General features: G+C 37.2%; 1 protein-coding gene across 1 annotated transcript in view; it reads right to left on the reverse strand.

The window, feature by feature from the left end:
- Positions 1 to 20344, reverse strand: part of ANKRD26 (ankyrin repeat domain containing 26) — a 93020-nt gene that overhangs the window by 51168 nt on the left and 21508 nt on the right. The window contains exons 6-15 of the mRNA XM_060160453.1: positions 20036 to 20069; positions 17517 to 17589; positions 16571 to 16631; positions 16282 to 16481; positions 12818 to 12944; positions 12454 to 12515; positions 9508 to 9601; positions 7367 to 7465; positions 6721 to 6749; positions 6556 to 6628 (exon numbers count right to left, since the gene is read on the reverse strand). Of these exons, the coding sequence (XP_060016436.1) occupies positions 6556 to 6628; positions 6721 to 6749; positions 7367 to 7465; positions 9508 to 9601; positions 12454 to 12515; positions 12818 to 12944; positions 16282 to 16481; positions 16571 to 16631; positions 17517 to 17589; positions 20036 to 20069 (852 nt within the window). The remainder of the gene's footprint in view (positions 1 to 6555; positions 6629 to 6720; positions 6750 to 7366; positions 7466 to 9507; positions 9602 to 12453; positions 12516 to 12817; positions 12945 to 16281; positions 16482 to 16570; positions 16632 to 17516; positions 17590 to 20035; positions 20070 to 20344) is intronic.

A 20344-nucleotide genomic window follows, 5' to 3' on the forward strand; every position in this document is an offset into this window, starting at 1 on the left:
GTGACCCCAGGAGAGACTGAACCAGACCTACCTGCTAGTGTTGGAGGGTCTCCTGCAGAGGCGGGGGTGGCTGTGGCTCATCGTGGGGACAAGAACATGGGCAGCAGAAGTTCTGGGAAGTACTCCTTGGCCTGAGCCCTCCCAGAGTCTGTCATTAGCCCTACCAAAGAGCCCAGGTAGCCTCCACTGTTGGGTTGCCTCAGGCTAAACAACCAACAGGGAGGGAACCCAGCCCCACCCATCAGCAGTCAAGCGGATTAAAGTTTTACTGAGCTCTGCCCACCAGAGGAAAAGTCAGCTCTACCCACCACCAGTCCCTCCCACCAGGAAACCCGCACAAGCCTCTTAGATAGCCTCATCCACCAGAGGGCAGACAGGAGAAACAAGAAGAACTACAATCCTGCAGCCTGTGGAACAAAAACCACACTCACAGAAAGACAGACAAGATGAAAAGGCAGAGGGCTAGGTACCAGATGAAGGAACAAGATAAAACCCCAGAAAAACAACTAAATGAAGTGGAGATAGGCAACCTTCCAGAAAAAGAATTCAGAATAATGATAGTGAAGATGATACAGGGCCTCGGAAAAACAATGGAGGCAAAGATTGAAAAGATGCAAGAAATGTTTAACAAAGACCTAGAAGAGTTAAAGAACAAACAAACAGAGATGAACAGTACAATAACTGAAATGAAAACTACACTAGAAGGAATCAATAGCAGAATAACTGAGGCAGAACAGATAAGTGACCTAGAAGACAAAATGGTGGAATTCACTGAGCAGAAGAGAATAAAGAAAAAAAAATGAAAAGAAATGAAGACAGCCTAAGAGACCTCTGAGACAACATTAAATGCAACAACATTCGCATTATAGGGATCCCAAAAGGAGAAGAGAGAGTGAAAGGACCCGAGAAAATATTTGAAAAGATTATAGTCGAAAACTTCCCTAACATGGGAAAGGAAATAGCCACTCAAGTCCAGGAAATGCAGCAAGTCCCATACAGGATAAACCCAAAGAGAAACATGCTGAGACACACAGTAATCAAATTTGCAAAAATTAAAGACAAAGAAAAATTTCTGAAAGCAGCAAAGGAAAAACGACAAATAAGATACAAGGGAACTCCCATAAGGTTAACAGCTGATTTCTCAGCAGAAACTCTACAAGCCAGAAGGAAGTGGCATGATACACTTAAAGTGATGACAGGGAAGAACCTACAACCAGGATTACTCTACCCCGCAAGGATCTCATTCGGATTCGATGGAGAAATCAAAAGCTTTACAGACAAGCAAAAGCTAAAAGAATTCAGCACCACCAAACAGGCTCTACAACAAATGCTAAAGGAACTTCTCTAAGTGGGAAACACAAGAGAAGAAAAGGACCTACAGAAACAAACCCAAAAGAATTAAGAAAATGGTCATAGGAACATACATATTGATAATTACCTTAAACATGAATGGATTAAATGCTCCAACCAAAAGACATAGGCTTGCTGAATGGATACAAACACAAGACCCATATATATGCTGTCTACAAGAGACCCACTTCAGACCTAGGGACACATGCAGACTAAAAGTGAGGGGATGGAAAAAGATATTCCATGCAAATGGAAAGCAAAAGAAAGCTGGAGTAGCAATACTCATATCAGATAAAATAGACTTTAAAATAAAGAATGTTAAAAGAGACAAGGAAAAACACTATATAATGATCAAGGGATCAATCCAAGAAGAAAATATAACAATTATATATATGCACCTAACATAGGACCACCTCAATATATAAGCTAACTGCTAACAGCTGTAAAAGAGGAAATCAACAATAACATAATAAGAGTGGGGGACTTTAACACCTCACTTACACCAATGGACGTATCATCCAAAATGAAAATAAATAAGGAAAGAGAAGCTTTAAATGACACAATAGATCAGACAGATTTAATTGATATTTATAGGACATTCCATCCAAAAACAGCAGATTACACTTTCTTCTCAAGTGCACATGGAACATTCTCCAGGATAGATCACATCTTGGGTCACAAATCAAGCCTCAGTAAATTTAAGAAAATTGAAATCATATCAAGCATCTTTTCTGACCACAACGCTATGAGATTAGAAATGAATTACAGGGGAAAAATGTAAAAAACACAAACACATGGAGGCTAAACACTACGTTACTAAATAACCAAGAGATCACTGAAGAAATCAAAGAGGAAATCACAAAATACCTAGAGACAAATGACAATGAAAACACAACAATCCAAAACCTATGGGATGCAGCAAAAGCAGTCTTAAGAGGCAAGTTTATAGCTATAGAAGCCTACCTCAAGAAATAAGAAAAATCTCAAATAAATAATCTAACCTTACACCTAAAGGAACTAGAGAAAGAAGAACAAACAAAACCCAAAGTTAGCAGAAGGAAAGAAAACATAAAGATCAGAGCAGAAATAAATGAAATAGAAACAAAGAAAACAATAGCAAAGATCAATAAAACTAAAAGCTGGTTCTTTGAGAAGATAAACAAAATTGATAAACCATTAGCCAGACTCATCAAGAAAAAGAGGAAGAGGACTCAAATCAATAAAATTAGAAATGAAAAAGGAGAAGTTACAACAGACACCGCAGAAATACAAAGCATCGTAAGAGACTACTACAAGCAACTCTATGCCAATAAAATGGACAACCTGGAAGAAATGGACAAATTCTTAGAAAGGTATAACCTTCCAAGACTGAACCAGGAAGAAATAGAAAATATGAACAGACCAATCACAAGTAATTAAATTGAAACTGTGATTAAAAATCTTCCAGCAAACAAAAGTCGAGGACCAGATGCCTTCACTGGTGAATTCTATCAAACATTTAGAGAAGAGCTAACACCCATTCTTCTCAAACTCTTCCAGAAAATTGCGGAGGAAGGAACACTCCCAAACTCATTCTATGAGGCCACCATCACCCTGATACCAAAACCAGACAAGATACTACAAAAAAAGAAAATTACAGACCAATATCACTGATGAATATAGATGCAAAAATCCTCAAAAAAATACTAGCAAACAGAATCCAACAACGCATTAAAAGGATCATACACCATGATCAAGTGAGATTTATCCCAGGGATGCAAGGATTCTTCAATATACACAAATCAAACAATGTGATACACCGTATTAACGAACTGAAGAATAAAAACCATATGATCATCTCAGTAGATTCAGAAAAAGCTTTTGACAAAATTCAACACCCATTTATGATAAAAACTCTCCAGAAAGTGGGCACAGAGGGAACCTACCTCAACATAATAAAGGCCATATATGACAAACCCACAGCAAACATCATTCTCAATGGTGAAAAACTGAAAGCATTTCCTCTAATATCAGGAACAAGGCAAGGATGTCCACTCTCACCGCTATTATTCAACATAGTTTTGGAAGTCCTAGCCTCGGCAATCAGAGAAGAAAAAGAAATAAAAGGAATATAAATTGGAAAAGAAGAAGTAAGACTGTCACTGTTTGCAGATGACATGATACTATACATAGAGAATCCTAAAGATGCCACCAGAAAACTACTAGAGCTAATCAAAGAATCTGGTAAAGTTGCAGGATACAAAATTAATGCACAGAAATCTCTGGCATTCCTATACACTAATGATGAAAAATCTGCAAGAGAAAGTAAGGAAACACTCCCATTTACCACTGCAACAAAAAGAATAAAATACCTAGGAATAAACCTACCTAGGGAGACAAAAGACCTGTATGCAGAAAACTATAAGACACTGATGAAAGAAATTAAAGATGATACAAACAGATGGAGAGGTATAGCATGTTCTTGGATTGGAAGAATCAATATTGTGAAAATGACTATACTACCCAAAGCAATCTATAGATTCAATGCAATCCCTATCAAATTACCAATGGCATTTTTTACAGAACTACAACAAAAAATCTTAAAATTTGTATGGAGACACAAAAGACCCCGAATAGCCAAACAGTCTTGAGGGAAAAAAACGGAGCTGGAGGAATCAGACTCTCTGACTTCAGGGTATACTACAAAGCTACAGTAATCAAGACAATATGGTACTAGCACAAAAACAGAAACATAGATCAATGGAACAAGATAGGAAGCCCAGAGGTAAACCCACGCACCTATGGTCAACTAATCTATGACAAAAGAGGCAAGGATATATAATGGAGAAAAGACAATCTCTTCAATAAGTGGTGCTGGGAAAACTGGACAGCTGCATGTGAAAGAATGATATTAGAACACTCCCTAACACCATAAACAAAAATAAACTCAAAATGGATTAGAGACCTAAATGTAAGACCGGACACTATAAAACTCTTAGAGGAAAACATAGGAAGAACACTCTTTGACATTAATCACAGCAAGATCTATTTGATCCATCTCCTAGAGTAATGGAAACAAAAATAAACAAATGGAACCTAATGAAACTTAAAAGCTTTTGCACAGCAAAGGAAACCATAAACAAGATGAAAAGACAACCCTCAGAATGGGAGAAAATATTTGCAAACAAATCCACGGACAAAGGATTAATCTCCAAAATATATAAACAGCTCATGCAGCTCAATATTAAAAAAGCAAACAACCCAATCCAAAAATGGGCAGAAGACCTAAATTGACATTTCTCCAAATAAGACATACAAATGGCCAAGAAGCACATGAAAAGCTGCTCAACATCATTAATTATTAGAGAAATGCAAATCAAAACTACAATGAGGTATCACCTCACTCACACCAGTTAGAATGGGCTTTATCTGAAAATCTACAAACAACAAATGCTGGAGAGGGTGTGGAGAAAAGAGAACCCTCTTGCACTGTTGGTGGGGATGTAAACTGATACAGCCACTATGGAGAACAGGATGGAGGTTCCTTAAGAAACTAAAAATAGAATTACCATATGATCCAGCAATCCCACTACTGGGCATATACCCAGAGAAAACCACAATTCAAAAAGACACATGCACCCCAATGTTCATTGCAGCCCTATTTACAATAGCCAGGTCATGGAAGCAACCTAAATGCCCATCGACAGACGAATGGATAAAGAAGATGTGGTACATGTATACAATGGAATATTACTCAGCCATAAAAAGGAACAAAATTGGATCATCTTTTGAGATGTGGATGGATCTAGAGACTGTCATACAGAGTGAAGTAAGTCAGAAAGAGAAAAACAAATATCGTATATTAACGCATATATGTGGAACCTAGAAAAATGGTACAGATGAACCGGTTTGCAGGGCAGAAATTGAGATACAGATGTAGAGAACAAACGTATGGACACCAAGGGGGGAGAACCGCGGGGGGCTGGCGATGGTGGTGGGATGAATTGGGCGATTGGGATTGACATGTATACACTGATGTGTATAAAATTGATGACTAATAAGAACCTGCTGTATAAAAAAAAAAAGAAAGAAAAAAACCTAAAAAAAAAAAGACAAATCAAAGAAAAAAGCAAGAAATGTAAAAGTGAAAGTTTAAATCCTGTTTCATCACAAGGGTCCCTTTATCATTTCACATCCATAAGCTCTGTGAATGGTTTAAAACAGTGGTTCTCAAGTGTCACCTGAGCATCCCTGGAGTCCCAAGACCTAACCATTCAAGCGGTCCAAGAGGTCAAAACTATTTTCACAATAACAGTAAACGTTATTTCCATTCTCATTCTGTTTTAAGTGTACAGTGGAGTTTTCCAGAGTCAAGATATGTGATAACATCATAGTTCTAATGGCTAATAGAATGTATGATTGTGTGTGCTTGTATTTTTAATTTTTCAGTTTTATTTTCCAATACAGTAAACATCAGTAGATACAACCTACTTAAACAAAAGTTCATTGGAATTCTCAATAATTTTTAAAAGTATAAAAGGATCCTATATCTGCCTCATAAAAAAATAACAAATAAATAAATAAAAGGATCTTAAAGCCAAAAACTTTCAGAATTACTGTTTTAAAAGATTGTGTCTAGCAAATCGTCATTAAGGTATGATTACTTTCCCCCACTTTTAATAATCAAAGACCACCACACACACACACACACACACACACACACACACACACACACACACACAGACACACAGAGTCTGCTAATCAAAACATCTGGTTGGCTTAAGCTCATCCATGTAACACCACTAAAATGAAATAATTAAAGTTGAAATACAATTGACATGTTAGCAAGTGAAGCTTTACTCTAGGTAAAGGTCAGAATTCAAATAAGCATTTGATAAAACTGGAAAAATCTTAGAATCTAATAATTTACCTCTGAGAATCCCTAAGAAGTACAGAGATTCCAAACTGAGAACTTTAGGGTATTGAAACATACATAGAAACATGTGAGTTAAAGCTTACATTTTAAAAATATCTTTTTCTTATGCTTGTAAATATCCTTTTTTCAAAACATGGATACCAACAATAACATGTGCCTTATTTACGTCAAATCCTTCAATTAAATTTGCAAAAACAAAAGAAAAAAGAATTAGGAATATGAAGGCTGTGAGCATTTCAAATATTTTAGCGTACCTCCCTCCAGAGGGAAATTTGCACTGCAGAATTTACCTGATCTGGATGTTTGCAAATCCTTCATTCCTACTGTTTCATTAGGAACAGAATCTTTCACTCCAACTGCAGGCTGAATGGGTTTTGAAACAAGTTGATTAATAAATAATGTACATTTGATACAATCTGTAGTTAATAATTCAAGATAAAAATATAAGTTTTTACCTTCAAGTGAGGATATCCTTCAGGAGAATCTAAAAGGCAAAAGGGACATAGAATCAACTACACGTAACTATGAAAGCCACCTATATATTCATGCAGTTAGTATTGAGCAGAATCCTCATGCTTGGCCTTGGCAGTGAATACTTTAGGTTTTGGTGTTTTGTTTCTTCGGGGAGGTTAGGACGGCAACAAGACAGACATATGAATCCACTATAGATACTGAAGAAAAAATAGGAGTACAGGTTTAATAAAACATGCAGTTAAGATTTCAAAAGTAAGATTATGTTCCAAAAGCCCTTATAAAATAGAAAAATGCACATGTACCAATGTGAACATGCTGATGGATGAGGAGAAAAGTGATCTTTAATCAGAGGAACAAATCATGACCCCGAGAAGGTAAATGTGAAAGCTGATGGTAAAATGCAACAGCATATCTTGAATGCAATACGGCAGCATCATTTACACCATTATACTACAAGTGTTTATCATGTTCTTCAATTTGTCCTGTAATTTAGGAAGTGCACAGTTGGGATGACAGTTCAGTTGAATGTATAATACATTTCTCATCAGAGAAAGTGTTATGAACTGATCAGCTTGGATATACACTTGTAGAATAATAGTTCATAAAAATATTCATTTTTTTCCATACCCATGTGGGCTACTGGTATGCCTACATTTCTTGGATCCTCTAGTTTAGTCATCTTAAAGTTTCTCGATCCACTCATGCAAGAAGGTATATAAGGCACATCTAAGAAATAATGTATTATAAGTTTTCAATATCGAAGTACGATTATCAAAAAGGAAAAAGTAAATTTTACTGCCACAGAATTATTAGATAATAAAAATCTTTAATATTTCAAAATCAGTGTAGTATTTACTAAAAATAACAATTTTAGCATTTAGGGAATGAACCCTATTAATTTCTTTTGTTTCCAAAATTAGTTTGGTTCAGTATATCATGCTACTGTTTAAAAGGATTTTTGTGAAACAATTATCATCAAAAAATTAGCTATCTTACGGACTCCCCTGGCGGTCCAGTGGTTAAGACCCCATGCTTCTACTGCAGGGGACATGGGTTCAATCCCTGGTCGGGGAAATTAGGATCCCACATGCCAGCCGAGCAGCCAAAAAAACAAACAAAAAAAACCTATCTTGAAAAAAAAAAAAAAACAGCCAATGCTTCCATATTCAAATTAATCTCATTTGAATAACACATACCAACACAACATATATCTTTGATGCCTGATAGTTACAAGGAGGAGCTGGGGTTTACCTCAATTCTAGCACCCACTCCTGCTTCCAGTATTCTCTGGGGCAGCAATGACGTAACCTTGTTTCAGGGTAAATACACTGAAGTCATCTAACAAGAGTTCTCTCAAGTTTCCTCATCACCTCCACAATCACCTCCCTAACATCCTTCTTTCCTCCCTCTTTCCTTTCACTATATTCTATCCTCTTCAAAGGTAGTCTCTGGATCTGTGGTCTTAATTCTTCCCCTTTTACATTCTTTTTATGGATCATCCCCACCACTTCTTTTTTCCTCTTTGCTTAGCAGTGGTACCTTACATCTATAAGTTCTACTTCAACGCTTTGCTACCCTCTGGCTATAAACACGCTCAGAAAGAAAAAGAAAATAATGCTTTTCCTTGATCCTGTTTTGTCTTGAACTATCCAGTGGCTCCTCTTCCAGATTTCTCTAAATGCAAGCCTACACCCTTGCTACTCTGAGAGCTTGTCAGAAATGCACAACCCCAGACCTGCTGCTCAGCATGTGCACTTTTCACAAGGTCCCCAGGGGACTAATTAAAATTTGAGAAACTCTGATCTGTGAGTCTGCTTCTACATTCCCACAGTAAGAGTGGGAAAGCTTTACTGTTCGTCTCTGACAAGTTTTGGTGCTGGAAGCTCACTTCAAATTTGTCTCACATTTCAAATACTCTTCTCTTCCTTTTTCTAAAGACCTATTTTACTTTGCCACCGTCCTCCACAGACCCCTGCTTCCTTTTCCTTCATTTACTCCCTGTAACCTCTGCCTCTCTCATTCTTTACTCCTTCTTTCCTCTTCCTCATTTCCCAACTTTCCTTAGGTTGTAGAGTACCTTGAAATGGAATTAATAATTTAGCTCCTTAAAGGGGACTCTCAATTTAATCTGTGGCTGACATCAGATAAGATACAAAGCTTCCCTCCTTTTCTCATCTTTTTCCTCACTATGCATTTGACAGGTGATTTTCTTTCTTTTTTTTTTTTTACATCAACAGTGTTATATTTTGTAATAGTTTTCAGAATATAAGCTGCATAGCTTTTTAGAATAAAAAATGATATAACTTCAGGTACATGCTTTAGGACACTTGGTTAAACAAAAAGCAAACTGTGTCTTTGAGGACCACCTCAAAAGGGTGGCACACTTCACAGTGTAACTTGATAACAGACATGGAGATAGATGATTATATCATGGCATGTCGTCTACAAAAGGACATCTGGACAGTCAGATGTTAAATAGAACACAGCACACAGTTAAGTATTCAAGCACTGCTTTTTGGCCAAATAAAAACTGCCTAAAAACTGTTGATGGATTTTTGACTAGAAAAAAAGATGTAGCTGCTTAGTTCTTCTGATACAGCACTTCTTTTCCAGAATGAGACAGGCTCAGTTCAACTTGAAATCAGTGTGAGGAATGATTCTTCCTCTTAACCGACAGGTGATTTTCCTTGGCTATTAGAATATATCAGAATTCCCATTTTAAATCAACATGCTGTCAAATGACTTTTTCATAAAAATACAGTTCTTACCTTCTACTTGGCCATTTAATATATTTTTTCCTCTTTGACCTGCAGCTCCAGATAAATGATCAACATACTTCTGTGGAAGACTCTCAGAGATACTCTGTTAAAATTGATATTACTAATGAGTTGCATAAAGATTTCCTAATCCCCTTCTAATACCTGAAAATATCCTACTTTTTAAAAATTTCCTACTTTACAAGCAATTATATTTAAAAATAAGAGAAGCATGGATTGAAAACCCAAACATTTAAATAGAAAACTTCATATACACTCTCTAGATCAAGTATATCTTTTATCCTCATTTGGCTACAAATGAGTACACTGTACACTGAGCATGGAAAGCCAGAGGAATTATTTTCACAGACAGAATACTGACTTACAGGCACATTTCAGCAAGGAATTAACTTCAAAATACCTAACTCTACTTTGCATTCCCTGTCAAAAGAAGAGAGTATTTTTAAAAAATATGTATTTAAATAAATTCTTTAATAAGTACACTTGCTATAAATTTAAAATATTTCTAAAGACAGAAATTTTTTAGTATTAAAATAATATACTTGGCATGAAAAGAAACCATGAAGTATGTCATGTTGAGCATAAACAGAACACTGTAGAAGCTGCTTCATTTAGGTAAACAAGGGCTTACAAGAATCTGTTATTTAATAAAATTTTTATTGATAGGAAAACTAGTTGAATAAAATAGCGAAGTAGTAAGAAAAACTTTATGTTTAAATAATAGCAAAAAATTTAAATATAGTTATGCAACTCTTCAAAAAAGTACAGCAAGCTTTAATAAGGGAATAAGAACATTTATTTATTAATCATCTAAATGTGCCAAGCTTTTATTATGCACATTTTACTTTCTACATACAACAACGATAAAAATGATTGTAAGGACAGTTACCCCACTTCCTGTTTCCTGGTCATTCCAAGATGCGAAAGTGAAATGACGAACAGGTGGGATCTGCTGTTCTCTCTGTTCAGAATGTCCCTCCCCTGGACCCTCACATGACAGGCTCCTTCCCATCCTCCCCTTGGTAGCTTTTCTCACATGCAGATCTTTTCTGACTACCTAAATTCCACTCCCACTCCCATCCCCATCCTAACTACAAACTCTCTCAATGTTGTCTAACTTAACATTCTCCATTTTCTTTTTTTTTTTTTTTTGCGGTACGCGGGCCTCTCACTGTTGTGGCCTCTCCGGTTGTGGAGCACAGGCTCAGCGGCCATGGCTCACAGGCCCAGCCGCTCCGCGGCATGTGGGATCTTCCCAGACCGGGGCACGAACCCTTGTCCCCTGCATCAGCAGGGGGACTCTCAACCACTGCGCCACCAGGGAAGCCCTCTCCATTTTCTTTACATGAAGGACTTAACAGTGACTTATAAAGGATTCCTGTTTGGTTTTATGTTCCCACCACTACAGCCTAACCCCTCAATTGGTACAGTCAGTGTCTAACTGCCCAGCACATAGTTGGTATTCAATGACAGGAATTTATTTAAGATCAAAACATTTAAAAGGTCGAGAGCACCTCAAGTACCAAAGCACTTGATACGTATAGGAGATCTCCGATAACAGTCTATAGAAACTTAACATACCCCAAACTAGAAATCCACATGCCCGTTCTAATTTTCCTATTCTTAACACTACTGTCATTTTATTGTCCTTCAGGTTTTAAAAAAGTGCCCCAGCATTTAGTGAGTCACTAATTGCGACTGTGATCATTTTTGTCTTACATTTCTATAGCACCCTTTACAGTTTACAGTGTGTGTTCACAGCTGTTACCACATCTGTTCCCTACACATACCTGAGAAGTGGGTACCAGTACCATTTTTACAAAGGAGGTCACTGACGCTCAACCAGGGTAGACAAGTTTTTCCGAGATCCCACAGCTAGTGACAGAACCAGGATGCTACCATATCTTTTGACTTTAAACAGCGCTGTATCACTGCAGCAGCTGTCTATATCTAACGGATCAGGCCCTTCTTATTTCTTTCCATAGCTGTCACTTTACAACAGGTCATCATTACTTTATATTTACGTTACTTCAAGTACAGCTGCCATAAAGGTACTCAATGCACACTAGTTTAACTATCCAAAATGGTGTGTACTTATTAAAACATTGCTAAACCAAACTGTTGTTATTATAACGCCACATACTTATTATTCCCCATTCTTTTGCTTCTCTTGATATGTTCCTTGCAGATCTATTTGACAATCCAAATGTAATAATACTTTCAATTCTCAGGCACTATCTTTTTCAGGTCTAAGTGGTAAAAAACTACATTTCAACCTGTTTCTCTCTGAACCTCACTAGGAGTTTTACACATCCATATGTACCAAAGAAACATACATTTGCTTGGGAGACTGGGACTGACATACACCCTACTATATATAAAATAGATCAATAATAAGGACCTACTGTATAGCACAGGGAACTCTACTGAACACTCTGTAATGGCCTATATGGGGAAGGAATCGAAAAAAGAGTGGATATATGTATATGTATAACTGATTCACTTTGCTGTATATCTGAAACTAACACAACATTGTAAATCAACTATACTCCAACAAAAATTTTTAAAAAAAAAGAAAAGAAAAAAGAAACATACATTTGGCCATAGGCTGACCTGGAATAATGCTTCAGTTTTTAGATAAATTTAACTTCAGAACCCAAACTGATTCCTTATGACTTCTAAGCCTTGGTTTTTGCTCTATACTACACTGGTTTCATTAGGTGAATCTTACAAATTAACAAAAGTGCACTATGTGGTAGTTATTATATTTAGCACACAATTATTTAATTAATTACAGGTTAAAAATATAAGGAAAAAATTTTGATGGGCAAATGCAAAGGTGAGAAAGTAAAGTCAAAGCATCCTCCCTTTTATGTTTTAACATCACTCAGTGCTTATATTTTAAAATAAAAAAATAATAATAATAGAAGACAGTACCTCAGAATCCCAAGGTGATTCTATACCTTCCTCTTCTCCTAATCCTAATGCTGACATCATATCTGTAAAATGCAGCCACAGAGCCATTAATGAGAACATTTACTACTATGAATTTTAAATACCTGTATAAGTCTATCTCCACCCACAAATATTTAAATCAAATAAAGTAGCAGAAAAGAATTTCAGAGGGTTGAGGCATTTTCAGGAAGAAAAAGTTGGTAGTAGTTGGGATACTTCTGAAGAAACAGAGCAAAAGAAACATACTTAAAAAGAAATGGATAGTATATTTGGATCTACACACTTCAGATGTTTTTATACTAGCCTTTAAGCATAGAAAAAAATTCATAAAAATTCACTAACTTACCACTCCTATTATTTTTGTGTGCTTCATCAAAAGAAGTCAAATTGTTATGATCTGTTTGCTCTTGTGGAGCACTTTCAACATCAGTATCATTTTCTTTTTCTCCAATCTCTGGATTTGTTGCTCCTTCCTATAAAAACAAAACAAAATAAAACAAACACCTAATTCCAGAAAACATCATATTCATTCATTTGGTCATTCAATCAATCAGTAAGACAACAAACATTTACTGGATCTATCAAATCATAGGCACTATCCTGGGAGAAAAGCTGGAAATATAAATAGAAGACCGATTCTGCTTTGTATTCTAGGAGAAGTAGAGCTACATGAAAACAAATAAGAACAGAAAAGTATCATTCAAAAGCTCTACAATTGATGTGAACAGAGTACAGGAAGGGCACAAAGGAAAGAGGAGTCAGCTGTATCTGGGTAGCTCAGGAAATGCTGCAAAGACAGGTCTGTGTCTTAAAAGACAGACACAGTGTAGAGCGGGGATGTGAAGGGGATTCTAGAAAGGGCAGCCTGAGCAAAAGGACGAGGCGTGAAACAACATAACAAGTCACGTGGAAAACTAGAACACAGTTACCGGGAATGGTAATGAGAGACAAAACTGGAGGATCAGAGCCAAACCAAAAAAAGCAAGTGTCCTCCTAGAACATGAACTTTCTCCTTCACGTGATGGGGATCCACTACATAAGTAGAGGAGTTACATCCTCACAAATATATTTTAGAAAGGTCACTCTGGCAGCAACATAAAGATGAACATCAGGGGAGCAAAACTAGAAAAGAGCATTTCAAAATTATAAGTGAGAAAGTAATAGGAAATGAAAAATGGTAAGCAGGTAGAAAATACTGAACTTGATGAGCAACAGGATGCGGTGATTTCAGGGAGGGATGGAGTCCAGGATTTTTCCTGCTTCGGTATTTCAGTGATGTTATCTACTAGGATGGGGAAGACAGATGACAGAGTAGCTTACAAAGAGTCAGGAAAGAGGAAAGCATCAGGGGCAATGTCTCCAGCTTGGGGCATAAGAAATTTGAGGCACCCAGGGGACTTAGAAGAAAGATTTGGATAAATGCATTTGGATTAGTAATAGATAAACTTGTTCAGGAAAAGCATATGATGTTAAGATAAATATCTGTAAAATATACTAACCTGGTATAATTAAATGATGCAAACCTATGCAGAGTTCTGAACTTTTGAAAATATAAACAAGACTGGGGAAGAAAACTATGAGCTTCAATTTTTCGATTATATATTGCAACATTTGTTTAAGGATATAAAATATACTCTTTCATGAATATGTGCAAATATTCATTTCTGGGATATAATAGCAATAAGCATTTTTAAGTTTAATGAAAAGATTTAATTGTAAAACACCAACTCAAGAGACTACGAGAAGATTCCTTTTCAAAAATGAATCTTAAAAGACAAGTTTTAAATTGTAGAATCGGGCTTCCCTGGTGGCACAGTGGTTGAGAGTCTGCCTGCTGATGCAGGGGACACGGGTTCGTGCCCCGGTCCGGGAAGATCCCACATGCTGCAGAGCGGCTGGGCCCGTGAGCCGTGGCCGCTGAGCCTGCGCGTCCGGAGTCTGTGCTCCGCAACGGGAGAGGCCACAACAGTGAGAGGCCCGTGTACCGCAAAAAAAAAAAAAAAAAAAAAAATTGTAGAAGAGAATGTTTATGTGATTATGGAATTATAAGGCATTTTTAAGTACTATTATGATGTACAAAAGAAACATAAAACCCTATTTTAAAATTCACATGATTTTCTTATTCACCTGTGAACAGCACGCTAATAACTCTTCCTATCTACGCCTTATAGAATGGCAGTTAAAGATTGGGGAAATGATTTAGTACTAAAAAAATTAGTAAAACTATGATTATCCAAGTTGGAGATTTAAAAGTTCTCAGATACATCTATGATTAACAAACAGGACCCAATATTCACACGAGGGAAGAACAAAGGGACTAAAAAATCAAGTAACCAGGATTCCTGAGTTTTAGATATGAAAGAATTTACATGTTAGTTTAACTTGTATAACAAAATATTTACATGCTAGTTTAACTATAAATACTGAAGTTAATAAAGTTTCTCAAGAATAACATGAAATGTACCTATGGCTGGAGATATTTTAAAAAGTAAAAAATTGTCTTCCAGAGATAATTTTGTACACTCTGCTGGTAATTTTTCCTTCCTTATTATTTTATAATAATAAGTAGTTTATATTAGAAAAAAATCATAAATTGTGATTTCATTCATTTGATGTGTGTATATGTGCCCATTATGTACAGATATTACTAGGAAAAGATAAATCAGAATCTCTCCAGAAAAAAAGATTTCTATATTTTTTTCTTTAAGACTGTGGCAGTTTAAAATTTTCTCATTTAATGACTTGAAATTAAGAACCTCATTTACATAATTAGAAATTATAATCTTAGTGAAAAACTAGATAAAATACTTACTTATTTCCTCTCTGTCTATTCTCAAAAAGATCTAAAACGCCTACCAAGATGATACCAAACAGTAAGATAAATTAGTTAAGTAAGTTAAGTATATACCAAACAGTAAGTAAGAAACCACAAGAAGGAGAAGGGCCAAAAATTCTTAATTCAAAATAAACCTGATAAGGCCTAAAACAGAGCTCATCTTGCATTATCTATGAACAAAGCTTTTGCTAGATTAAATATAAGACATAACCTTATTAATTTAAAAGTGAGAATTTTTTAAAAAGGAAAAAACTTCAGATTAAAACTAACTTCCACATGGAACTATATTCAATACCTTGTAATAAACTATAATGGAAAAGAATTGAAAAAAAAATAATATAGATACATACATATGTATAACCAAGTCATTTTGCTGTACACCTGAAACTAACACAATATTGTAAATCAATTATACTTCAATTAAAAAACAACAATCAAAAAAGGTAAGGATCCAATTCTCTTTCAGTTCTTCATAAAAATCAACTATATCATTCAAAAGAGTACGAGCATTTTTTCCCATGACCTGACTTTCTCTTGTTAATTTGAATTTGAAATAATTTCTATCATATTTTATAGAGTTCCTGCTCTCACTTAACCCCACTATTTCTGTTGTGTTTGTATAATAATCTCTCTCATCTTGACCCTCATTCAATCTTTAAATTCATCTTGTCCTTCTTAAATGAATTCTTCCCCTTCATCCCCCTCCCCATCTTCATATTCATCTAGCTGTTCTTTCTAGTTGCTTTCTAATTCTTTCCTTTCATAATGGCATACTTCAGAATGGTTTACTGCCACCAACGTTCATAAATCTCAATCCTGCACATATGTTGCTCTTGTTGTTACACTGTTTTCTATCGTGATCTTGAGGAATTCCATTTCTGTAAGGGATTCTTTTCATCGCTGTAAGAATCAGGCGTCTGGTATGTGAAAAAGCACAGAAAAAAAAAAGTTAAAAACAAAACAGAACAACTTACCTTTGTAAGACCAAGGCCTGCTAAAGACTTGAGAGGTTTTGGGAGAGGTTCAGGTGATGGGAAAGCAGGATGAGAGACACCTTGGAGTCTGACTGATGGTTTGGGAAAGGTTTCGACCACATCTTCATTTTCACTATCAGAACTATTGTCCTCAAAGAAGGTTCTCTTCTCTGGCCTCACGATGCCACATTTTGCTTCTACTATAGTGAAAACAAAGTGAAGTACATGAGAACATCCATAATTTCAAATCAGTGAATAACACAAGAAGGACAGCCTTCAAATAACTTACTGTTTTTCTTGGATTGCCGAGAAGCACTCATTAGCTTTGTTAAGCTTGGTTTCAGGACATTCTAGAGAAGAAAACAAAAGCTTTAAGAATAAGAAGTATTGGGAATTCCCTGGCGATCAAGTGGTTAAAACTCCATGCTTCCACTGCAGTGGGCGCAGGTTCAACCCCTGGTCGGGGAACTAAGATCCTGCTCCACTTGCGGGATCTTAATTCCCCAACCAGGGATTGAACCTGGGTCCTTGGCAGTGAGAGCGTGGAGTCCTAACCACTGGACAACCAGGGAATTCCCTGAATATATGCTTAATGGAATGCTTCAGAAAACACAGCAAAATCCCTTCCTAATATGGATTTTGAGAAACAGAATTTTAATTTCTAAATTTCCATAATTTCAACTGTTATTTTAGGCTTAATGCAGAACCAAAGACAGAAACAGAGAAAAAAAAAGCTCTCTCCTAACAACTCTATGATACCAAAATAAAAATTGTCCAAGAAAAAAGAACTAGATGATATATGCTATATCGTTTTGGAACTGAAAGGCCCCAGGAAAATTCTATGATTATTTCAGTAAGTAACTGTATCCACTAAAGATTTCATTTAAGCATGAGTATTATATAAATCACGTCAGTATGGCTGAAAAGTCACAGTAAGAATCCTTATGCTTGACCAAATTTCGTATTTCCTCCCTTGTGGGAAAGTGCTTCCCGATACACTTTTCCTGTCACTATCTACTTCCCAGCCCATTTTCTCTTCAGCCCCGACCTTCAGTACTTAGCAAAGTAAAAAAAAAATTCAACTAGTCATATTTTTATAAAATGGTTTGCTCTGACCAACTTTCTATTACAAACATAAAACAATGAGAGGTAGACCACTGCTAAATTTTAGAAGTTAATACTACACAAAACTAAATTCAAAGCAGGAAAACTAATTTCACAGGAGAGAACTTTACCTTGGTATCAAAATCTAAGTCTTCATCGTCTGATGTAGGCCATGAATCATCAACACCAGGTTTGTTGGAAAGCCTTCAGAGCAAAAATGTATAACAAAAATGAGTGACTTCATTTCTTTAACCAAAAACAAACAAACAAAAATCAAGTGAAAGGTTGGTTGTCTATATATTAAATGACGTTTCTTGACATCATTAAAATGTGGCCTCTGTTTTAGAAAAGCTTTTAGTTACCTATTTCTGCTTCCATCTCTCCCAACCTATGAAATATCTAGCTAAGACCCATTCTTAGTTCCCATAACAAAGGGTGACAGCCAATATACTGGCAGAGCCTGAGAATAATTTGTTTCCACCAGAAGTCCTAAAACCTGAACTGAAAACCCAATTAATGGGTAACATAACTTTTGTTTACCTGAACTGGAACAAACCTGATGACCTAAAACAAAGTAGAAGGATATGCTGTTCCTTCTCCATTGTCCGTGCCTGGTTCAAAGACTAATCTTTGTCCGTCAAAAATGGCAGTCTTGGTTCTCCAGCAGGGAAACCACTTATTAAAGAAGGCCGCCCGGGCTATCCCGATGGCACAGTTGTTAAGAATCCACCTGCCAATGCAGGGGACATGGGTTCAAGCCCCGGCCCAGGAAGATCCCACATGCCGCGGAGCGGCTAAGCCCATGCACCACAACTACTGAGCCTTCACTCTAGCGCCCACGAGCCACAACTACTGAGCCCACACGCCACCACTACTGAAGCCCGCACGCCTAGGGCCCATGCTCTGCAACAAGAGAAGCCACCACAATGAGAAGCCCGCGCACCACAACGAAGAGTAGCCCCCACTCGCCGCAACTAGAGAAAGCCCGCGCGCAGCCATGAAGACCCCGATACAGCCAAAAATTAATTAAATAAATAAATAAATTTATTTTTTAAAAAAAAAGAAGGCCCCATTCCTCCCCTTTACTCTAAAACAGTACAGGAAGTCCCCTGAAATGTTTGAAAGTTAAATGTACAAAAGCCAAAGAACAAATTTATATGTTTAATTTATATGTTAAACTATTCCCAGAGAGATTAAAACATTAAAAATTATAAAGTCTACTTAGTTTTCCTATAGAGGTCCTGCCTTATTCAGGTCCACATAAATAGCTAGCTCTTAAAAACCCTCATAGGCACTCAGATCCCCAAGCAGAGACAGTGCTGTAGAAACAGAGTCCTGGCAGCTGTGCCTCTCTTTCCCTATGTACTGCCTAAATATCTTCCTTCCTATAGGCTCCCCTCCCAAATCACCCCTGTGCCTCACCCCTGAGGCCTGCTCAATAGCAGCCTCCAACCTTTAAGATTTCAGCCTGTGAAGGCAATGGTTCCTGAATCAAGGATGGGCTCGGGACTTCCCTGGTGGCACAGTAGTTAAGAATCCGCCTGCCAATGCAGGGGACACGGGTTCGAGCCCTGGTCTGGGAAGATCCCACATGCCCCGGAGCAACTAAGCCCATGCGCCACACTATTGAGCCTGTGCTCTAGAGTCCATGAGCCACAGCTACTGAGCCCGCGTGCCACAACTACTGAAGCCCGAGCACTCCGCAACAAGAGAAGCCACTGCAATGAGAAGTCCATGCACCACAACGAAGAGTAGCCCCTGCTCGCCGCAACTAGAGAAAGCCTGCACGCAGCAACAAAGACCCAATGCAGCCAAAAATAAACAAATTTATTTATTTAAAAGAAAAGAAAAGAAAAGAAAAAAGACTCTAGGAAAGAAGAAAAAACTTCAGAAAACCAGGCAAGGGTACTACCCTGAAGGGAAAACCAAAACCAGACTGGGAAGGCAGTAAGTAGAGAAATCAACTAGACAGATGCTCTATGTAGATGTTGAATTTAATTAACATAACATGGTCTATAGGCAGATACTCTTCTCTTATAGAAAACTAATTCACCTTAAGGAGAGTAGACATCGTTATATCTAAGAAGACCTGCCTAAGGAGGTCTTGCTTGTATAAAACCCTATGGTTCTGAGGCCTCAGCTACCTGAGATCTGCCATAACACCTTAATGGTAAATACAAGGTACTAGTTACCACTGCAATTGTCAAATATATCAGGACAAAGGCTTGGACTAACCAGGTTTCTTAGGAAAACTCTAAATCAGAGTTAATACATAACTAAATTTGACTTTCTGAGTTGATCTGATTTGGGTCTGTATCTTGACCCCAGTGCTACACGGGTACTTATCAATCTCTGCTGAGGGACATGAGAGTGAATCTGGGGCTGACCGTCACATCACAGGTCAGCAACTTGTTGACTATGGAATCATGGGTCACTTAACCAAGCTCTCCAAACCACAGCTGCCTAATTAATAAAGTAAGCTATATAGCACAGCTACTTTGCAAAGCGGTTGTGATGACTTTATGATGTAACAAATTTAAGCACATAATACAGTGTTTAACCCAGAGTAGAACACTCAACAAACATTAGTTTCTTTTCTCCATGTTCCCTTAGTTAAACACACAAGTTTTAAAAATCCATAAAATCCTACCTGCTTAAAGACTCTTCTTCAGAACTCTCATCCACTATTAAAGGAAAAAGTACAACACATTTTAAATCAACAATAGAAAAATACAGAATATTAAAAGTGTAAGACTGATGCTTTGTTAAAAAGGATTCCTCTGCGGGCTTCCCTGGTGGCGCGGTTGTTGAGAATCCGCCTGCCAATGCAGGGGACACGGGTTCGAGCCCTAGTCCGGGAAGATCCCACATGCTGTGGAGCAACTAAGCTCACATGCCACACTACTGAGCCTGTGCTCTAGAGCCCGCGAGCCACAACTACTGAGCCCGTGCGCTGCAA

Source organism: Lagenorhynchus albirostris, chromosome 1 (genome assembly GCF_949774975.1).
Source record: "Lagenorhynchus albirostris chromosome 1, mLagAlb1.1, whole genome shotgun sequence".
Taxonomy (NCBI): Eukaryota; Metazoa; Chordata; class Mammalia; order Artiodactyla; family Delphinidae; genus Lagenorhynchus; species Lagenorhynchus albirostris.